Genomic DNA, 23,070 nt, shown 5'->3' with positions numbered 1-23,070 from the left:
CAAATCCAAAACAACACTGTAACAAACCTACCCTTTATTCCATACTAATGAGTAGATTCATAGAACACAAAGTAAAGGTGCAATTCGAATGTATTGAAAAAGAGTTTGAATACAAAAAAGAATACATGGGACTTTCAAGAACAAACCAAAAAGTGTACACTGAGAACTTCAAACTAAACAAAGATCATCAAATGGAAAATGTAAATGAAATCTTGAATAGGTGCTCAAATAATGAAATCTTAATATTCACGGATGGATCTACAATAGGAAATCCAGGACCGACAGGAGCCGGGGCAGTTATATATTTAAATGGGTATATGTGTAGCCCAATACTTTTAAAGCAAGGTGTTGCAAAAATATCAAACAACTACACGGGGGAATTAGTGGGAATTGAAATAGGATTAAACTTTGTGGATGATTTACAGGACATTACAAACAGGAAAATAATTATCTTCACAGATTGCCAGGCAGCAATAACAACGGCTTTTGCATGTGAAATTCCAACAAGAAACATTGAAATTATACTAAATATCAAACTAAAACTAAAAAACATTGAAGCACGAGGTAATACTGTTGAAGTACACTTGATACCAGGCCATAAAAATATTCAAGGCAATGAATTAGCAGATCAACAAGCTAAACTAGCAGCAACAGAAATTTTGACTTCAAAAACAGACAATCAGTGTTATGAAAAGAAAGATGCAAAAGAAGTAATAAATTTAATGAAAATAAAATCAATACAAAAATGGGAAGTTCAATATCTGAATTCAGAAAAAACAACAAAAATCCAAGAGTGCATCCCAAAGCCGGGTTCCAGAGCTTGCGTTGGAGAAAAAAATAGAAAAATATTCAATGTAGTGAACCAATTACTAAGTGGACATACTCGCTTAAAGGCTCACTGGTCCAAGATTACAAACAGCGAAGATGTGGAGTGTGAAGCATGTAGAACACCAGAAACTATAAAACACTCCATATTTGACTGTTCAAAATACTCACAAGAAAGATCAAGTCTTCAATACAGAACTGAAGAAATATTACATAGAAATAATATATCATGTTCTGATATTACACTGGCAACTTTAGTTGGAGAGATACCGGACATTACTTTACATGCAAAAGAAGAACTGTTCAATTCATTTGGCAAATTCATCATGGAAACAAACAGACTTTAGATGTAAATGACATAAAATGTAAAAAAGTATCAAGTGAAAATGCAACAAGAGAAATTTTTGTACATAGATGAAAACGACTTCAACAGTCGTCAAAGCACAACGAGACCATAGGCGACAACGACGCCATAATTAGATTCAACAACAACAACAACAGTGTTCTTTAAAATAGACAATTACTTTTTTTCGGAGCAAGAAGTTCACATTGTGATAATCAGTACGTTTTATTATAATTAATATATTGGCGATATTATTTTTTCTTGCTTTTTACTCATAAATTTAATGCATAGACAAATGAAATAAGGCTATATTTCGGATAGAACGGATTTCGGATATACTTTTATATGACACAATGTTTAAGCAAAGCCGGATTCAAGTTTTACATTATGTTTGACATTAATTTGTTAATGTGAGTATTTAAATAAACATTTTCATGTGTTAAAAATATGTTCACACTTCCGGGCTCTATATAGTTTAACATTTAGTTGTTAATGTATATGACAAAACATTTTCATGTGTTAAAAACTCGTCTTTCGCATGAGACGTTAAACCAATGTGCAGTGTACTAGGGGCTATACACCTGCACTAAAAGACCCAGGGTCACCTCTGCAATGGGGTGTCTCCTATCCCCCAGGGCCCTCACACTACTTTGGGGGAAGGGGTCCGCAGCCCTTAGGAGGGGGAATTTTCGCGGCGTGTCCCTTTTTGGGGGATTTTTTTCTAACTCTCTCATTATTTCATTTGTACATGTTTGCACTATATTCATTGCATTTTTCATAATTTAGTATGTTTTAAAAGATAAAATTGAAATAGAATTGAGATATAAAAATCATGAGACACATCTTTATATTAAAAAAAAAAAAATATATATATTTTTTTTTTTAGGGGGAATTTTTCCCCCAAAAAGGGGAAAAAAGTATACTTTTCAGGTGGGGGACTGCAGCCGAAATTCGGCGGCAGATTTGATAGATTGAGGGCCCTGTCCCCTGTAACCAACTTTCACGTCTTTCTTGTGGCGATGGCTATATGGGAGACACTCCCGGTGCACTCGATAAAAATAAAGACACACCGTAGATTGAGATGTATGATCTGTGTTATGTTTTTTTTTGTAGCCTGTAGTGGGTCAGAGGCTGTGTACATGACATGCATTGGTAGATAAAGGCAATGTGATATAAATCCATCACCTATACTTGTAAACATTTCAGAGAATGGATCATTCTTACATATAGCAAGGCAATAGACTGAGTAAGAGAAGTGAGAGGATGCCAATCATGTTCGGCTTAGACCACATGTATGTGAAGAGATGTGATACACTGTCATTCACACCAGCACACACTCCACCACAATCTCCAAAGACTCTGAGGAGAAAAAGAAGAAGCAGTCCGACTGGAAGTACACCTCATCAGCCATCAAAAATAGTAATTGCATTTGAAATAATTATTGCCTTTTCTGTACAGAGCAAAAAAACTGATTAAAATATCTTCATATTTCTACTTCTATAACAATTATATTCCTTTAGAGAAATCAAAACCTCTAGTCTACCCATTATACAGGGCCAGAAGCAGAATATCCTTTGGACAGAGGCTGAAAAAGAGTTCGTTAAACAGTATGTTGAACACAACCCGCAGGGGAGAGAAACCCTCAGAGAATATTGGGAGACATGTTCAAAGGCCATGAATAAACAATTTACGTCTTTAACACGCAATGGTACTTTTCTATTTCTCTAAAATATTCCTAGTAACAAAAATCTTAGATGATAATTTTACCGTATTTCCTTCATCACAAAGTCACACTTATAGAAAATTGTTATATTTATAGAAAATTGTCTATTCGTTCAAGTATTCTATACAATTCAAAAAGAATCACTCGCAATGCCAATCTTATATAAATTAATTTTAATGTAAATATCATATGTACCACTGCGATTCTCCAGTGGTAGAGCTTGGCTTAGAGCATATAAAGTAAAGATCCTGAAATCTCCTATCAAACCTCGATTGATTGGTCCAGAGTGAATGATATAGTTACAATAACATGTCTTGACAGAACATAAATTAGTAATCAAATTTATATTTCGAGGTTGTTTTCATCATTTATTGGTGTAAATTTAACATTGATATAATTTTGGACTTCTGGAATTAATATTGAAATAATTTTCACCAATAAGGTATATCATGCAAAGCACAAGCACGAAGGTTGCTTGTTACTCCACCAACACGTCATCCTACGAGTAATTCCTCCATGGTTAGTTTGGATGCCATGGATATAGCAGAGGGATTCCAGATACTGTCTGCAGATGTAAAGACACGGACCACTCGAGATGTGGAGACACAGACTACCTTGTCTCTCCCAGTCAAAAGTGAAAGGTATGACAATTATTTGTGAATCAAATTCAGTCAATTCAATCAACGGCAGTATATATTCACAGTATTAGATTCCTTTGCTGTGATATTTTGCAAGATAATTAAAGACTGCCTCTAAACTATGATTGTTATTGTTCCATTGTTGTTTTTTGCTTCCTAAACATTGCCATAATTTGTATGCTTTTTTTAAGGGGTGATGTTAAAGATGATGACTGGGTGTTTATGGAACCAACAAAAGAACTGAAGGTAATCTTTACAAAAAACAACAGTCCAATATGGGTGTTTATATATAAAGGCTTTAATGATGATGATTTCTTTACACCTTACGGTCATAAATAACCCACAAAAGTGCAAGCACTTATTTTCATTAGGTTCCTGTTAATACAAGATACAAGGGAGTCCGAGTGTTATAACTTAGTTCTTTTGAATAGACCACCTTGGTGGTTTTTTATTGTGCCCAGTGTATTGCACCAGAACACTGGAAACCGGTTTCTGAGTACACCAGTATTAAGATATCCAATTTTTCGAGAACTACACTTTTAATGCTGGGCGCCAGGCAAGGAAGCTTCGGGTAGCAGTTTTATACATCTTGTATGACACGGTCACTGATGCATGTGCTTCTCCTGGGGCTTGAACCAATGACCTTCACATGTCAAAGTGAATGCTCTACCACTGAGCTATTCCTATGAAGGCCTATGTAAAGAAAAGGCTGCTTTGCAGTTGCAAGAATTTCCTAAACTTATTTTATCAATAGACTGCATGATTAAAAAAAGTTGAGCTTAACCGAACCTCTCTTTACTTCAATTTTCATTAATATAGGTGACTCTTGTAAACTATTCTTGACCTACCTACTCAACATCATGAGCTAACATTCTTTTAAGTATTACTTTATGATTTGATTATATACCAATCAAAATCAGTTGTTTGTTAATACAGATTCTGTGTAGTAACACATCATCTCTACATTCTAGCCATTCAAATTCATCATCATGAAATATTTTGATTAGATTTTTATACTGCAGATTTAAACTTATGGTTAATGTATCTGTATGGCAATAGCAGAAATTGTCTTTACGACAGTTTTCACTAACTTTTGTTTAACCATTACAGCCTGATTCCAGTATTGGGGCACAGTGCCTTCATCAATCTGCATTGAAGCGGTTACGGCGTTATCCATGTATATCAGATGCAGAAAAGGCCAGCCTTATCGATGTTCTAAGTAAGCCTCTATATTCTAGCTTGAATTCACCTTAGAGGTAATTTGTAATCATTCAAACTATTTCCAACACTACACACATGTAGGTAATATTATTACAGTCATACCACGTAGCCAGTGTTCATGGATTTACAGTTACTAGCAACTATTCTCTTATTCTCTGAAAGCTCCTGACTGCCCTTCTATGAACCAGCATTGAGGGACAAATGAGTGGTACTCAAAACCAATGTAAAGAATTGATCATAACAGGAAGTTTTGCACTGATGGGGCTCTAACCAGTGGTCCTTAGATTTTTAACAGGAAAGCTCTACTGTAAACAGTGGATAGCGTGGGTAATATTCTCTAGATACTAATATAAACAGTAGATAGCATGGATTATTTATTACACACACTTATCATTGTGTCTTGACGGATAATATGAAATGTATTTGTAAAATTTGATTAATATTTGTAAACTTTTATTTAAATTTTGTTTTATAATACATTTTCAGGCATTGGTACACCTCGACAATTTGTAAGAGCTATCATGTCATCATCACTAGCAGAAGAAATGAAGGCCTTCTGGAAACTATCAGAGTAATGTCCTCCTTGGCTGGGCTAGCACACACAGATCAAATGAAGGCCTTCTGGAAACTATCAGAGTAATGTTCTCCTTGGCTGGGCTAGCACACACAGATGAAAAGTCTGTCATCAACAGGTTATCACTGATCCCCCAAAGGAGGGCATATAGTGATTGCACTGTTCGTCCGTCTGTCTTTCCGTCACACTTTGCATTGAGTTTTTGAGAATTTCTCATAACTTCTATGTCGCTTCAGATGTAACCTTCATATTTGGTATGCATGTGTATATGGACAAGGCCTTTCCATACACACAAAAATTTTGACCCCTGTGATCTTGACCTTAAACTTAGAGTCCTCGTTTAGGTTTCAAAATCTGCGTTTAGGTTTCGAAAAATGCTCATAACTTCTATCAAGCGTTTATAAGGGGCATAAGTCATCCTATGGTGACAGCTCTTGTTCTACATAAATCATAAGTGATTCGAAAAATGCAATAGACGGATCGTTACCTATAACTAAGACTTTACAAAAGCTTGAAGGTTTTTCGCTTACTCCAAACTCAGGGATCAAGCTAGACTCCAATTTTTGGGAGAAGTCACTTCTCCCTCAGCTCTGGAGAGGAAGAAGTGAGGCAGTTTTAGGGAGTAGTGGATCTTGTGCGATCACCAATGGACCATTGTGAACCATGACCCAGGGGTTTCACTAGCCCAAAAAAAGTTGTTGCCACTTTTTCGCAGTGTGAAAACTGTCTGTTATTCCAACCTTATTAATATGAACAATCATTTAGGACAATTATTAAAATAAACCTTACTAAATTACATTAATGTCATTGACTGTATTATCACTTGAAAAAGTATGGTAATACATAAAAAACTATAAGTTCTTTCATAAGTCATACCTTCATAAGTCTTAATAAGCTTTACTAGTATTTGTATTAAAATAACTTTTTTTCATCTTGATAAAAAGATTGGTTTTATTGATATCTCGGACGAGATCGAAAATGGTCCAGATCGGTGAAAAAACATGGCCACCAGTGGGCGGGTTTTTTTCTCTATATGTATATAGAAAACTCTAGAAGTCACATTTTTGGCCAAGTTTTCATGAATTTCGGAAAGAACATTTGTTTCCTTGATATGAGAGTTGAGTTTGAAAATGGTTCCAGTCAGTGGAATAACATGGCTGCCGGGGGGGTGCAGTTTTCTTATATTCATATAGTAAAAAAAGCTTGTAAACACTCTAGAAGTCACATTATTTGCCCAATCATCATGAAACTTAGTGAAAAGATTGGTTTTATATATATCTCAGATGAGTTTGCAAATGGTCCCGATCGGTAAAAAATCATGGCTGCCAGGGGGGTGGGGCAGTTTTCCTTATCTGAAAAGCGAGAAACCTTGTGATAGAACTCTATAGAAGTCACATTTTTTTGCCTAATCATCATGAAACTTAGTCAATACATTGGTTTTATTGATATCTTAGACAAGTTGGAAAATGGCTCAGGTCGATGAAACACACTGTTTAGCTCACCTGATTGCTCAGGTTAGGTTTTAGGATTGGTCTTTGTCCACCGTCCGTCCACATTTGGTTTGTAAACACTCTAGCATTCACATTTCTCAAGCATTCTTTATCAAAGTTGCTGAAAGATCTCAGTCAAGTTTGATAATGAGCAAAATCACATAATTAATGCCATAATTATTGCCGTTAGATTGTCCAAATGTTCATTATATTATACAAAATCCCTGTAAACACTCTAGAGGTCACAATTTTGTTTCAGATTTTATGAATCTTGGTCAAAATATTTATTTTTGTAAGCAAAGTTTGATGTTTGCAAAGGGAGGTCAACTCAAAATATAGGTCACCAGGTCAAATCTTACAAAAACAAAAACACTCCATACGCCAGAGTTTTGGTTCAATAATGATGAAACTTGACCAGGATGTTTGTCTGGACAAAATCTAGGTCAAGTTTGACGCTTGGTAAAGATTGAATGAACCGACTCCTCTCAGGTGAGCGAACTAAGGCCATTTTGGCCCTCTTGGCCCTCTTGTTCAAATATGCGATTGCAATCCGTCCTCATTGCCCTCTTTATGTCTGAACACAAGTTTGACTCAATGCCGAGCCTTAAAGGCTGCGCCTTTTATAATTCATCCATTGGGATTGAATCTCTAGTTTGAATGATTGTTTTGAGCGAGCATCGAAATCCATGTAATTAATTGTTGAATTATAATCGTATTATAAATTTAAAAAAACTCGTTGAAAATACTTGTTCACGCGTTTACGCACCACCAAGTTGTGATGACTGTAAAATCATATACATTCGTCTGCATGAAATTTCGTGTCATTTTTAAACGGCTTTTCGTGGACACGTAACTTAGTTGATTTCTGATTTTGGACAAAAATACGAATTTGCGTCGCTCATTTTACGATTTGTTCTTTTCGTGGATCAGTCAACCTGTGGAATAAAAAAATTACTGTCAAACGAATAATAATGATTTTACCGTATGAGGGCGGGCATTGCGCTTATCAATATGTACTAATGATATTTGTAAAACTTCTTTAGAAACTACATTTTGTAATATTTAAGTATAACGACCGCATCTGTAAAAAAGTTGTGCTACAGAACCACAAAATAATGTGATTAAAAATAATCGAATATCGATATACTTGTTCATATAACATGTACATTGCGCTAATGTAATTTTACTTTAAAGTTTACTTTGGTTCTTAAGCCAAGAATGGTCAACGTTTAGGTACACTGCCTATATTTGTCTGTATACGTGTTTCATAAAAATGTGTTTTTTTTCCTTGTACAAATGTGTTTCAATAATACACGTCGAGTGTGTGGTTTTAGAATGTGCTATTATTTTCCTTTATTTCATAATGTTTGTCTTATGTTATTTGACCATGAGAAATGAGACTTGTTGAAATGTAATAATAAATGCTGAACGGTAAATGCAAATATTTAATGTTTGAGTAATGGGTCGATCGCGATCTGCCGAAATCAATTCACATACTTATTGATTACGTGATTTTTATTAAATAGGACTAAAACCCGTCAAGCACCTCTCACCTGTATATTGCAATGTATTATGCATAAAGATGAATCTATTGGCCTTTGTAGGTTTATTCGATCGAAGAAATATTAAAAGTTAGATTTCACAAAAAGCACGAATACATAAACTATTTATAGAAGTAAATACAATCAAAGCGTGTCAAACCTAAACTTGTTTACTGCTCAGCCGTTGTGTCGGTTAATAGCTATTCATAGCTAATGTTTCTTTGTTACACATGTACCGACTTAAAATAAAATTTGATTTGATTTGATTTGATTTGTTTCAAACGTATATGTTTGTAAGGAAAATCACATTTGTGATATCAATTGAATCATACAGCGATTGAACGAGGATGCAATAAACATTTTTGAGGTAAGCATTGATTAAAAAGTTCTTCTATAATAAAGTTTGATAAGCAACGACGTATTTATTTTTAACAAATAATACGCCTTTTGAATGTCTCGTCAAATCGAAAGTAGGTTCAAGATTTTATAGTCGGTCTCAGTTATTCAGATATCATTTTATCAACTAAAATCAGTACTTGTAATGATGAAAATATAAATATCTTTGTCGCAAAGAAACTTAAAAGATTTTTGTAATTTAACTTAGATATTAAATTGGGAAATGAAAAATGGTAAATGAAAAAAGATTGACTTAAATTACTTTCTGGCCTATTTATTTCAGATTTAAGTGGGAACAAATTACTGTTTTGGTCGAAATAAAAAGTACTGTCAAATTTGGTAAAACTGTCGTTGTATGCAGCTGTGTAAGCAACATCTATAATCTTGTGTTAAGAAAACACATAAGAGATATTGATAAACTCCGAAGTTTGCAATTTAATTAATATAAAATACATACATATAATAAAAAAGCAACAATATTAATGGACAATTGAACCGTGTAGTTCCTGGTCAATGTTTCATTTTCCCTTGTTTTTGCGCTTATCGATCATCTTCGCCGCAATATAACACTAAATACAAAAAGAAAGATAATAATTTTGTAAAGAGATTTGGACGATTTGCATAATTGAACTTCCTTAACCCATTTATGCCTAGTGGACTCTCTCATCCTTCTAAATTGGATACATTTATTTCCAAAATAAGGGATGACTAGAATATTTATTTCTATATTTAGAATATTTCTTACAGAAATTCATTGAAGCAAACAGCGCAGACCCTGATGAGACGCCGCATTATGCGGCGTCTCATCTTGGTCTACGCTGTTTGCCAAGGCCTTTTCTAGACGCAAGGCATAAATGGGTTAATTGGGAAGTGGGAAGTAACTTGTGTAAAGTAAAAACAGTTATGGAAATGAAAGTTGTGCCTACCTAGCTACTATTTATTTTGATTTTAGTGGAAACAAAAACTATTAAAACAAATCGTGCACCTAGATTGTATAATATAATTTGTTTAATAACTCGACAACTATCTACTAGTATATGACATTATAATTGTTATATGTCTGGTCAAGTTTATTAATAGAGTATAGCTATGCTGAATCAAATCATAATTATAAAGATGTTGCTGTTGATATCGGAGGATAGTACCTTGAATAGTTACATTGACAGTGGCTTGATAAAAATGACTGTGGCTTTATTTTAGTGCATGTGGCTTGATACACGTGACTTTGGCTTGATACACGTGACTGGTTTGATACTGGGTTTTGATACAAGGGACTGTGGCTTGGTACACGTTACTGTGGCTTGATACACTTGACAGTAGCTTGATACAAACGACTGTGGCTTGATACACGTGAAAGTAGCTTGATACAAACGACTGTGGCTTGATACAAGTGACTGTGGCTTGATACACATGACTGTGACTTGATTCGAGTTACTGTGTCTTGGTACAAGTGACTGTGGCTTGATACACATGTCAATGGCTTGATACACGTAATTTTGACTTGATACAAGTAACTGTGACTTGAAACACATGACTTTGGCTTGATACAAGTGACTGTGGCTCGATACACGTGAATTTGGCTTTACACACGTGACTGTCTCGATACACGTGACTGTTGATTGAAACACATTAATGTGGCTTGGTACACGTGACTGTGGCTTGATTCAGGGGACTTTGGCTTTATACACATGCTCGTGGCTTGATACACGTTTCTGTTACTTGATATAAGTGACTGTGACTTGATACACGTGCATGTGACTTAAAAGAAGTAACTATGGCTTGATACACATGCCCGTGGCTTGATACATGGGACTATGGCTTGAAACAAGGGACTGAGGTTTGATACACGTGCCTGTGTCTCGATACACATGACTGTTGCTTGAAACACATTAATGTGGCTTGATACAAGTGACTGTGGCTAGATACGAAGGACTTTGGCTTGGTACACGTGACTGTGGATTGATACAAGGGACTTTGGCTTTATACACATGCCCTGTGCTTGATACACGTTACTGTTACTTGATATAAGTGACTCTGACTTGATACACGTGTCTGTGACTTGATACACGTGTCAGTGACTTGATATACATACCCATGGCTTGATACAAGTGACTGTGGCTTGAAACACATGTCCAAGGCTTAATACACGTACCGTAACTGTGGCTTGATACACAGGCCAGTGGCTTGATGCATGGGACTATGGCTTGAAACAAGGGACTGAGGATCGATACAAGTTATCGCGGCTTGATACACATGCCCATGGCTTGATACACGTGACTGTGGCTTGATACACGTGACTGTGGCTTGATTCACGTGACTGTACGGTTTTATAAGTACTTGCAAGGGCCACAGGCCACATAGCAATAAACATCGAATCTTGAATATTGACTGTGGCTTGATACAGTCAACTGAGACCTGATACGAGTCACTGTGGCTTGATACACGTCACTGTGGCTTGATACATTTTACTGTGGCTTGTAACATGTGACTTCCCCTTGACGGTTGCTGGCCTGCAGTTGTGCTAAATGAACCAAGTTTGTAGTATATACAGAATCATCAATACAGTCAAAACTGACATAACGGTCACTTAATATGTATGTATAATAATAATAATAATAATAATAATAATAATAATAATAAAATAAAAGCTTTATTTTTAGAAGGTTACACATAAAGACAATGACACATTTTACATATTATGCAGATGAATCAAAACTTTTGTACAATGTGGCCTTCTTAAAATAACATACACAAATAGGTCTATAACAAGTAAAACATTCAAAAAATATTTTCTTACATCAATACATAACACACATTTTGCCTTTTAGACAGACACACAGGAAATATCATTGGTTAGAAAAAACAACACATGACATATCATTGATTAGAAAATAAATGTGCTTTATAATGCCTTTTAAAAGCAGAGATAGAGTATGCCATTCTTATTCCAATTGGTATACTGTTCCAAATATCTATACTATGGAATGAAAAGGCTCGTTTCTTATAACCTGCATTTGCTTTGGTATTAACAATATCGTTATGGGTGGCAGATCTTAAGTTTTATTTGTGATTTCGAGAAAAAGTTATAATTTTATTTAAATATTCTGGAGTCTGATTGTAGACACATTTAAATATCAAGATTGTCGTTTGGTATTTACATTTATTATTAAACGAGAGCCAATTAAGCTGTAAAACAATTATTTGGATGGTGCTTTATTTGTTTTTTTGTAGAATGACTTTCGCTGCGCGTTTTTGTAAAATATTCACTTTTGTTAAATTGGTTTTATTAGCGTTGCCCCAGATCGTACAACAGGTTAGAATATATAAATTATGAAATAATTCCTTCATATCAAAAGTGAGATCAGTTGATATCTTTTTAGCAGAGTGAGTGTACTGCTTATGTTATAGCATGTTTTATCAATGTGTACTTTCCATTGCAGATGTTTGTCAATATAAAGTCCTAAAATGTTATAGCGAGTGACATTTTCAATAGCATAATTATCTATTTTCAGATCAAGGCTGATATTTTTAATTTTTTGCTTTGAGCCAATAAGCATGCATTTTCATTTATTAGGGTTTATCATCATGTTATTGAGGGAGCACCATTTTTGTAAGGAATAAAAAACACTTTGTAAGTTAGTCTGAATTTTTGAAGGATTGGCCCCTGTAGCATATAGTGTCGAGTCATCAGCATACAAGTCTATGTCTGATTGGTTTAGAAATAACCCAATATTATTTATATACATAAGAAACAAGTGAGGGCCCAAAATAGAACCTTGAGGGACACCACTCTTAATAGTTAAAAGGGTAGGGTAGAAAAACTAGTCCCTAGTTAAACGAATTGTTGTCTTTGACTCAGAAAAGAATGAAAAAGGGATCCGAAAAGTGATGGAGTTTTAGTTTGTACAACATAATTTCCTGATCTACTAAATCGAAAGCTTTTTTTAATGTCAATAAAAACAAAACCAATACAATTACTATTATCTTCATCTTTTAGCCACTAATCAATGAGTCGAATCAGTGCTGTTTCGGTAAGAATAATTTTCTCTAAACCCTGACTGGTGTTTAGTTGAAACACATTTGTTATACGAAAGAAGTCTTTTAATTCATTTGAAAGACGTCTTTCGAATATTATGGATATAGTTGGCAAAATTGAAATCGGACGATAGTTAGTACAGCCCTCTCCGTCTGAGCCTTTATATATTTGTAGAACATACGCTTATTTAAACAAATCGGGGAAAATTCCTGTACGAATACTATTAATACTATTATTAATTATCGAGGTAATTGGTACAACAATATGCTCTCCACAGTATTTTATAAAATATGGTTATACATTTGTTGTTGTGATGGTTTATTTCGTTTTTAATTCACTCGTGACTACATGTAGCTGCCCAGTGTGATTCTCGCACGAAACTTTTGGTTGCACATAGAGGGTGTGCTCGCACGCGTTGAGGAACCGGAGCGGGAGATGGGTTCTGAACAGTCGCATGAGACGCGCGCGTCCTTCACAAAGGACCACAAAGACGGATACAGGTATCGCGATAAACATATGCGTTTCAAAAATATATACTGGTAATATATACAATTATATTTTGAACCGTAAACTATTGTTTACAAGTATTGTAAATTTATGTTGGTATCATGTTGTTAAAATATCTCGAAATATTCAAATTAGACAAAATCGGTATCAGATTTAAAATATTCCAGTTTCCTAAAATAGGTATAACCAATCACGTGACTCTCATTCATATTCAGATACTGGGCGGATTTCGACAGCGAGCCGTTCGCCCGTGGCAGCTTCCGGTTGGCGTTCCGCGGCAACGTGCATGGGGAGGGCCCACGTGACGGCAGCTTTTGCGTCACCAAGGTGTTCATGAAGGGTACGGAATACACGACTTACTTCGCGGACTGGATCCCGGATTTTAAAGCGAGCGTTAAGGTATGGTTCTTTTTTATTTTATGCAACGAAGTGGGACAATAAAAGTATCAGGCAAATACAATTGGTTTGCCACTTTTTTTATTACATCATGTACTTCGCAAAATGGATGCCAGGCTTTGAAATGAGTACCTAAAAGCCACACACATTGAAATGAAATACACGGCATAGTAAATTTAAGTATAAATAAGAAAACATATTTTATCTACCGGTATGCCAATTAAAATATATCTGGTGGTTACAAGGTAGAAATCCGTCTCGGGTGCGCTTAAAAACTTAAAAATAATCGGATTTGTCAAAATGGACATATACGTCTAGAAATCCTACTTTCGGTTTTAAAAGCGGTACCGTTTGAAAATAATAAATTACTTGCTAACTAGGCTATAGATTTAATTTTATCTATCTCATTTAGAATATATCTGGTGGATACAAGGTAGAAATTCGTCTTTTTGCGTTGTAAAACTGAAAAATAATCGTGTTTGTCGAAATGGAGGTATAAGCATTGAAATCCTACTATCGGTTTTAAAATTAAAGAAAAAAAAACTTGCTAACTAGGCTATAGATTTAATAACAATTTTGCATACTTACTAGAGTTGCGACACCTTAAGGGTTTCGCGGGATGGAATGAGTGGAGAGTTCAAATCAAATTGAAAATCGATTATTTCAAAATAAAAAATTGGTACGAAAAAATATGTGGGCAGTGGGTACGAAAAAAAAAAATTTGGGTAAGAAAACAAATTTGAGTACGAAAAAAAAAGGGTACGAACAAAATAAAGGTACGAAAAACTATTTGGGTACGAAAAAAATGGGTACAAATAAAAAATTAGGTACGAACAAATTTGTGTACGAAAAAAATTTGAGTACGAACAAATGGGTACGAAAAAATTTGGGTACGAACAAATTTGTGTACGAAGAAATAATGGTTACGAACATAATATGGGCAGGAAAAAAAACTAATTTGGTTACGAAAACAAATTAGAGTACGAAAAAATAAAGAAACAAAAAAAATTAGGGTACGAAAACTATTTGGGTACGAAAAAAATGGGTATGAAAAAAAAATTGGGTACGAACAAATTTGGGTACGAATAAGATTGGTACGAAAAAATAAATGGGTACGAACAAATTTGGGTACGAAAAACATTTGGGTACGAAAAAAATGGGTACAAAAAAAAAAATTGCGTACGAAAACAATTGGGAACAAAAAACATTTGGGTACGAAAAAAATGGGTACGAAAAAAAAAATTGTTACGATTAAAATTTTGGTACGAACAAAAATTTAGGTACGAAAAAAATGGGTACGAAAAAAATTGGGCACGAAAAAAAAGGGGTACGAAAAAAATTGGGTACCAAAAAATTGGGTACGAAAATAATGGGTACGAATTTTTTTTTAGGTACGAACAAATTTGGGTACGAAAAACATTTGGGTACGACAAAAATAATTACGAAAATCGAAAAATTGGGGTATGAAAAATCTAATTTGAATTGTCTAGCCCGTGAATTGTCTCCTGGGGGTGAATTGTCTTGGGGTTGCTATTAAGGCTACATGTACTTCCGGCCAAGCCACGTGTTTATAGCGATTGCGCAATAAAAAACACCACTTTTTCCTGATTTAATCAAAAACTAGATTTTTCACAGTAATAACGAATACGCCAACAGGTAGATCGCGTTATATGTACAGTTAATGGAAAATTTCATAGGGCCATACATTGTAACTCTGTGAAAAATCATCTGACCAGAACCGGCTGATAATAAGCATGTCTCCTCTTGGTAGTGAAGCTTCCCATTAAGTTTAATTGAATTCCAGTCATTAGTTGCTGAGAAATAGCCCGGACAAAAATTGTGCACGGACGGACAGACGAAGCGGCGACTATATGCTCCCCCCTTAAAAAATTTGGGGAGAGCATAATAAAAAAGTTGTGGCAATTTAAAGGTGGTACGCAAACTTTAAAATAGATTTATCAATTATATGCTTATTCTTAGTGAAAAAAAGGCCATTATTGTTACAAAATGCTTGATACAGTTATCTGCTTTTGTTTATACATTGGGGTCATGTTGGTTAAGAAGCAAAATACATGTATGAAAGCAATATGTCAATGGACATAGGAAATATATTCGAGGTAGTACGCAAACATTCCAATGCGCGCACCTACGCCGGGGTGAGTAGGATAGGTCCACTATATATATTTCATATATAATAGTCGAGCTAAAAAGTAAATATACTATAAACAACAAGCTTACCTCAATCACAATTTTAATGCAATACAGTTAAACAACAAGGGACAAAATTGTCACAAAACCAGGTTTTCATTGTGAAAAAAAAATCTGATAAAGGGAGAAAACTCAAACTGAACTTTTGAAATGACCAAAAAACATTAACCCCCTTTGTAAGTTTTTTGTTTTTTTCTAAATCTATTTTTAGTCATGGCGACCTTGACATTGGAGATATTGACGTGATTCTTTCGTGGGACACACCGTCCCATGATGGTGAACAAATGTGCCAAATGATTTTAAAATCTCACAATGAATGACATAGTTATGGCCCGGACAAGCTCATTTATGGCCATTTTTGACCTTTGAACTCAAAGTGTGACCTTGACCTTGGAGATATCGACGTAATTATTTCGCGCGACACACCGTCCAATGATGGTGAACAAATGTGCCAAATGATTTTAAAATCTGACAATGAACGACATAGTTATGGCCCGGACAAGCTTATTCCGCCAGCCCGCCAGCCAGCCAGCCAGCCCGCCCGCATTCGCCAATCTAATAACCAGTTTTTTCCTTCGGAAAACCTGGTTAATAAAGTTACAATGATATGCCAGGGATTGAAACTAACTTTTTGCTATTGTGGGCAACCATCTTTAGTATTTTGGTTGCCCAGATAAAGAATAACGAGCCCAGAAATATGAACATGTGAATATTATTATACATTTTTTTAATAAAATAATAGATAATTATATACATTTGCTGACAATACACATGTTCAATGCATGATGTATTATTATGAGCCTGAATTGAGTCATGTCCTATTCCTAAATAATGAATGTTATTTAACTAGTATTGATCCATGGTGATCAATTGTTTTTCAATTTTTATTGCACTGAATTGTTTTAAGATTAAAAAAAAAGAAGTTTACCAACTTTTGAAATTGAGTTGCCCAGGCCAAAATCTACTTGCCCCGGGCTCACGGGAAACCACATATTTCCATCCCTGTATGCTCTTCATTTTCTGATCTTCCATCCCATTCTCAAAATTAATTTTAAAGCACAATATTTTTTAATAACATTTGTATGAATTACTAACCATTATCACCCAAAACACAATTTTACAACGCTGTAATCGTGTCGTAGAGATTTAGTTTACTATTATCAGTGTTCTCTTTAAATACCGTCAGCCAGCGATTCTGCCGGTTACATTTACTCTTACATTAACATGACGGCTTCTTTTCCCAAATATATCAAGTAAATGTCATAAATGCTTTTGTTTTACTGCATAGTTGCCGGCCATATAACTGGTACTCAATTTTCTGGAAAACACTGAATTATGCATGACAAACACACAATACTTAAAATCTTAGATTCGTTTTTAAAATAAATTGACACTTCCAGCTTGTCGCCATTAAAATCCAAAGATTCAAATAATTTTCCACGAGGTACGTCAACAATTGCGTAATCAAATGAATGAAAAATAAAAGTAAAGAAAGCCAGTGTTTACATAAATTCCAGGTTGATAAACACAACAAGGTAAATGTACCTTGTAGTCGGTGAGATATAATAATAATACAGTTAGTAAGGCTCGTACCCTGGGTACGGTAAATATACTAAAACGTACCCAGAAATTTTAACACTAAATCGGTTGTTGTCGGGTATTTTGTAAAAATTAATTATGTTTACATTTATGTCAATTTTCTGTTCAATGGCATTTATATTATCAAAACTCATTGTTAAAATCAATGATGTGATTTAATTTTAAATCTTAAATTGTTTAAAGTCGCGTCATTGTATGACGTCGTCAAGTATAATATTTTCCGCGACATCGCACGCTCACTTTTTACCGTCATAGATTTTTTTAAAGAAACATTATTTGGTTTGCAAGGTCCGTTAAATGGGGAACACCATATTCGGTATTTATATTATGTTTTAACAATTAATTCATGCTGTGTAATAAATATTGTATAAGATATTTCGATATTGATTGAAAATGTTTCAAATTGTTATTTATGAAACCTCTTATTCTAATGAGTGTATGCTATTATATTATACTTTGAAAAGCATATCTGTTGTACTATAATCTTATTATTCATTTTTTATTGTTAATTTCATTTATTGTAGAGAATCGTCAATGTTACATCTAGGCGCCAATGCTTGTCGTCAGTGTTAGTCGTAAATGCTTGTGATCATTGTCCTCAATGTTAGTCGTCAATCCTTATCGTCATTATACATGAAGGAAATAAAAGCAGAAACAGAGACATATTCTTGATTACTTGCTTATTCCTACGGCGTCCTCTCAACACTCAAACTAAAAAGCATGTTGATGCAGATTTTTTAAAAGAGAAGGTTGTTTAAGGTAAACAAAATTGTTTTACGTTATCGGTAGCATGTTTAACGACATCAGATTTTTGGCGGATATACAACTCGGATACAATCTAATATTTGCGGGTATGTTTAAGTTTATTTACCGTACCCGGGGAACATGTAAGTAAAGTTAAGAGTACCCAGGGTACATGTACCGGTAAGTAGTACCCGAGCCGAGAATGACCAATCGAGCCTTAGTTAGTGATTGATGGTGTATGGGATAACATGCACTGAGGGTGTATATTTTTCATGGACAAGTCAATTGAAGGTGTTAGAGATGCATTGATCCATAACATTAAAAAGGGTTATTAACCAAGGGCTTATTAAAATTAAAACGATGATATTACATTGTACCAGCTGTTTATTGTTGAGTACTGTAAGCTTGCAATATTTTAAATAATGTAAACAACTTACCTTGTATTAAGTTGGCACATTGTTGTCAGGTGTAGAAACTTTTTATACTTATTTCTGTTAAGTTGCACTGGCTGAACCAAAAGAATTATGTAGTCGTTTCTAAATAATCACGAAACAACCTACTAATGCATATATGCTTGCCAGTTGCTGAGTTTGTGCATTTCCATTCATTATACTATCGGCCTTGGCAAACAGCGTAGACTCAGATTAGACGCCGCATGATGTCTGCTATTTGGTACGCAGAAGATTTGCATATCCACGGGTGTTTTATGTCAAATGTTATGGTTTTTCAATAGATCGTATACTTATCTACAAAACAGCGAATTAGCGTTCACTTGACATCATTTTTAATTATGTTATTTTGTTAATACTTTCTCGCGTTCTCTTCGCCTTTGGTCGACGCCGTCTGCTATTTCGAACGATGAAGATTTCCATATCCACTGGTGTTTTTTTATGTCAAATGTTAGTGTTTTCCAATGGATCGTATACTTATCTACAAAACAGATAAGTAGCGTTCACTTTACATTGTTTGAGATGATTTTTTTTTGTAAATACTTTCAAAGCGTTCATTCTGACGAAGTCGACCATTTTGACGGGTGTGAAGAAATACCGAATTTCCCGTAATTACCAAAATCCCCAGAAATCCACGAGATCCCACGAAATCCCCATTAATATTGATTATTTATCGAAAAACTGCGTATTTTAATATAGACTGTTGCGAAATACACGGAAATCACTAATGAAACATTGTTTTTATCAAAGTTTGATTTCGGGGATTTCGGTAGGGAATTCGGTATATCCACACCGCATTTTGTAATTCCGGTTTTGTCAAACTTGCGAAACGTTTTCGTGATTTAATCAAAAACTATATTTTTCCCAGGTATAACGCCTACGCCAACAGGTAGATCGCATTCTTCTCCATATACATGTCAAATTTCAGCAAACGTGTTCGGCCAGTTTTCAAGCGCCTCAAATCGCGGCTATATGCACCAACTTAACGAAACTTAGCCCCCTTTATCATTCGTTCGATTGAACGTCATCAATGATGACGTCCAATACATCACTCATTCCATACAAATTGCATCTTTATGTACCAGAGTTGCGACACCTTAAGGGTTTCGCGGGATGGAATGAGTGGGGAGATCAAATCAAATTGAAAACCTATTATTTCGACCAAAAAATTGGGTACGAAAAACATTTGGGTACGAAAAAAATAAATGGGTAAGAATATACAAATGTGGGTACGAAAACGTTTGGATACGAAAAAAAATTGGGTACGAAAAAAATGGGAACCAAAAAATAATTGGGTATGAAAAAATTTGGGTACGAAAAATTTGGGTAGTAAAAAAATGGGAACGAAAAAAATTTGGGTACGAAAAAATTGGGTACGAAAAATTTTGGGTTAAAAAAAAAGAGTGGGTACGAAAAAGAGTGGGTACGAAAAAGTTTGGGTACAAAAAAAAGGGTATGAAAAAAAATTTGGGTACGAAAACATGTGGGTACGAAAAAAAATTGGGTACGAAAAAAATTTGGGTATGAAATAAATGGGTACGAAAAAAAAATTGGGTACGAACAAATTTGGGTACGAAAAAAATGGGTACGAAAAAAAAATTTGGTAGGAAAAAAATGGGTACAAAAAAAATTTGGGTACGAAAAACATTTGATTACGAAAAATATTTGGGTACGAAAAAAATGGGTACGAAAAAATATGTGGGTACAATGGGTTCATGTTAAGGTTTTAGCATGGCGGACGCCGGATGGCGAAAAGACACTTCATGACACAATGAGCTTGCTATGACAAAACCTCAGGTTTTGTTCGAAAACAGCCAAGCTCATATGCATAAATCAGTGAGTAATAGTACTTATACTCAATAAAAGCTAGGCACAGCGTATAAAATCAGAACCACTGGGCTGAATCTGCTGAAACTTGGTCGCATTATACATTATGGTCCAAACATGCTACAGAATGAGCGCTTCTGGACCTGACAGCGTAAAACATTAACCGATAATGGACAGCACAAAATGGGTTATTTTGTACAAAAAAAAAGTAAACTTCAAGTGGCATTTGATGACTTTTAGACATCAGAAAGTAACAAATGTTTAATATTCTGCACACTTCGACTTGTTTTTTGTTTTTTTTACAAATTTAGAAGCATTTATCCTTGGGGTGTATATAAACCCTGTTATTCAATGTCAAAAATAGCTAAGCAGCAATTCCCCTTTAACATTATTCCTTATATTTAATTGTATTGTTTAAAAAGATAACTGTGTATATTTAATCATAATGGCTCCGTATTTCACACTTGATAGGCCACTGCTGGGGCTTGAACCCAGAACTCATCTCACATTGTAAGATGCATTTTTCAATTAAACTACAATGACTGTATCGTGTGAAGTGGAGCCAACATACACCCACATAAGTGAAAAAATCATTACGTCGATATATTTGTCCTGGGCGTTTCCCGACATGTCGCATAACTGTTTACAACAAAAGATGTATACATAGATAAATATACATACATGTAAATGGGAAAAAATGAACCATCTATTTTTAATTTTTGCTTCATATATACACATTTCCTAGCCATGATTTATAATTATATCATGTTGAAATCATTTTTAGACAGAATATTACTGAAACTGCAATAAACAATAAGATGGATAGATATAATGTTTACTTTTATCTAGTACAATGAACAAATGTTCTTCCGATGCCATTTTCACTAAGGTATAGGTATTGAATCCTGTTATATATACGACTAAAAATGAACATCTAAACACCAGTATTTTACATGAAGAGTACTCACAAAACCACAACAATAATACTCAATGAATGGGCTGTCCGAAATCCGAAAAATATGTACACTACAATAACAAGAGGTTAATACAAAATATGCACGTTAACATTATTCAAGATATGAAAGCAATATATCAAGGGATATAGGAAATATTTGGGGTGGTACGCACACTTTAACAAAGAGTCAGTGTGCGAATTTCACATTTGAAACCACTAGCCCGTTCGGGCTACCAGATGGAATTTTTCACTAGCCCGAACCAAAGTTTACTAACCCGAACTGTTTATCACAAGTTTTTAAAATAAGTTTATATTTTTGCGGTTCTGGGTAGATTTTATTGCAGGTAGGGTGTAATTGATGAGGATTGCAACTAACAGTTGATCCCAATTAACTGGAAATGTTATTATAATATTTCATTTTCAATGACACAATACGATTATAATATTTATGTATGACGATATTCGTCAATCAATACCTTACATGCAGTCAAGATGCAAAGGTTTATATCCAGTCTGTAAATAATTTTAGATGTCAATTGTCCCAAATTTGAAATCCGAAACATTTAGCCGAAAGTCTTAGGCCGTATGATAAAGCGAATAGAGGGCAGTGTCTCCTCCCCCTAGCTTACTGTTTTTTTTTATAGTCTTTCTAGGTCCAATTCTGGTGAGTACAATGTGAAAAATTATCAACCAGACCATCCGTAACATCGCATGTGTATTCATCATTCTAGATATTTTTTTATCAAGAATGTCGAAAATAAATTAAAATCGACAGATAATACCGTATCCGGAAACAACTGTCCAAAAACAATCAATGTAAGTCCTTGCACGTGAAATAAAATATGCATAACGTTTGACTGCCAAAACTGAAAACCAGTAAAAAGTAACCAAGCAACTACGCTATCAATATATAATTTGGTTGACATATTCTATTAAAATATGATATTGCAATGCGTTAATTCGTCAATAGATCATTACAAATCCAAGATGGCGGACATTTAAAACATTTGTAGACTTGTATGGTTTTCTGAAAGTACAGCAAATTGAACAACCTGGGTAGATCCGCATTTTATTTGCACGGTATCAAAAAAAAATTGTCATTCAAACTCTCGTCATGTCAACATAATCGGAAGGGTGAGGAAACGCGATACGAAGCTAAATAAACCCTCTAAGGTATGGTTCAAACGATGGATGAAAATAATATTTTTGAGCATTTTTAATTTCAAAAGTTCGAAAAATCAATAGCCCAATCGGGCTAGTACCCATTGAAATTCAGTAGCCCGAAACAAGATCAACTAGCTCCGGGCTAGTGCGAATTTCGAACATTGTAGAGTTATCAATAATATGCATATTCTACATGGAAAAAGTGTCATAATTCTTATAAAATGCAAGTGATACAGTTGTCTGCTCTTGTATTTAGGTTGGGGTCATGTTGGTTAAGAAATATGCAAAATATGGAAGCAATATGTCAAGGGACATAGGAAATATTTGGGGTGGTACGCAAACTATAACATTTGCACGCTAACGCCAATGCCGGGGTGAGTAGGATAGCTCCACTTTATATATTTCATATATAATAGTCGAGCTAAAAAGTAAAT

The 23,070-nt window shown here is 34.6% G+C and overlaps 1 protein-coding gene across 5 annotated transcripts in view; it reads left to right on the top strand.

Moving 5' to 3' along the window:
• Positions 1 to 1,016: 1,016 nt before the first annotated feature.
• LOC127834470 (alpha-protein kinase vwkA-like) overlaps positions 1,017 to 23,070 on the top strand; it is a 53,444-nt gene continuing 31,390 nt past the window's right edge. The window contains exons 1-10 of one of the 5 annotated variants that reach the window (XM_052360331.1): positions 1,017 to 1,386; positions 2,375 to 2,587; positions 2,723 to 2,876; positions 3,334 to 3,532; positions 3,721 to 3,775; positions 4,640 to 4,748; positions 4,913 to 5,077; positions 5,237 to 5,386; positions 13,142 to 13,287; positions 13,510 to 13,693. In XM_052360331.1, the coding sequence (XP_052216291.1) occupies positions 13,223 to 13,287; positions 13,510 to 13,693 (249 nt within the window). In that variant the 5' untranslated portion in view covers positions 1,017 to 1,386; positions 2,375 to 2,587; positions 2,723 to 2,876; ... (4 more) ...; positions 5,237 to 5,386; positions 13,142 to 13,222. Of the gene's footprint in view, positions 1,387 to 1,444; positions 1,579 to 2,374; positions 2,588 to 2,722; positions 2,877 to 3,333; positions 3,533 to 3,720; positions 3,776 to 4,639; positions 4,749 to 4,912; positions 5,078 to 5,236; positions 5,443 to 8,552; positions 8,723 to 13,141; positions 13,288 to 13,509; positions 13,694 to 23,070 lie in introns of those variants that run through there. The other 4 variants (XM_052360328.1, XM_052360330.1, XM_052360332.1 and 1 more) reach the window with 4 other exon arrangements.

Source organism: Dreissena polymorpha, chromosome 6 (assembly GCF_020536995.1).
Source record: "Dreissena polymorpha isolate Duluth1 chromosome 6, UMN_Dpol_1.0, whole genome shotgun sequence".
NCBI lineage: Eukaryota > Metazoa > Mollusca > Bivalvia > Myida > Dreissenidae > Dreissena > Dreissena polymorpha.
This window is presented reverse-complemented; position numbering and strand designations above follow the sequence as displayed.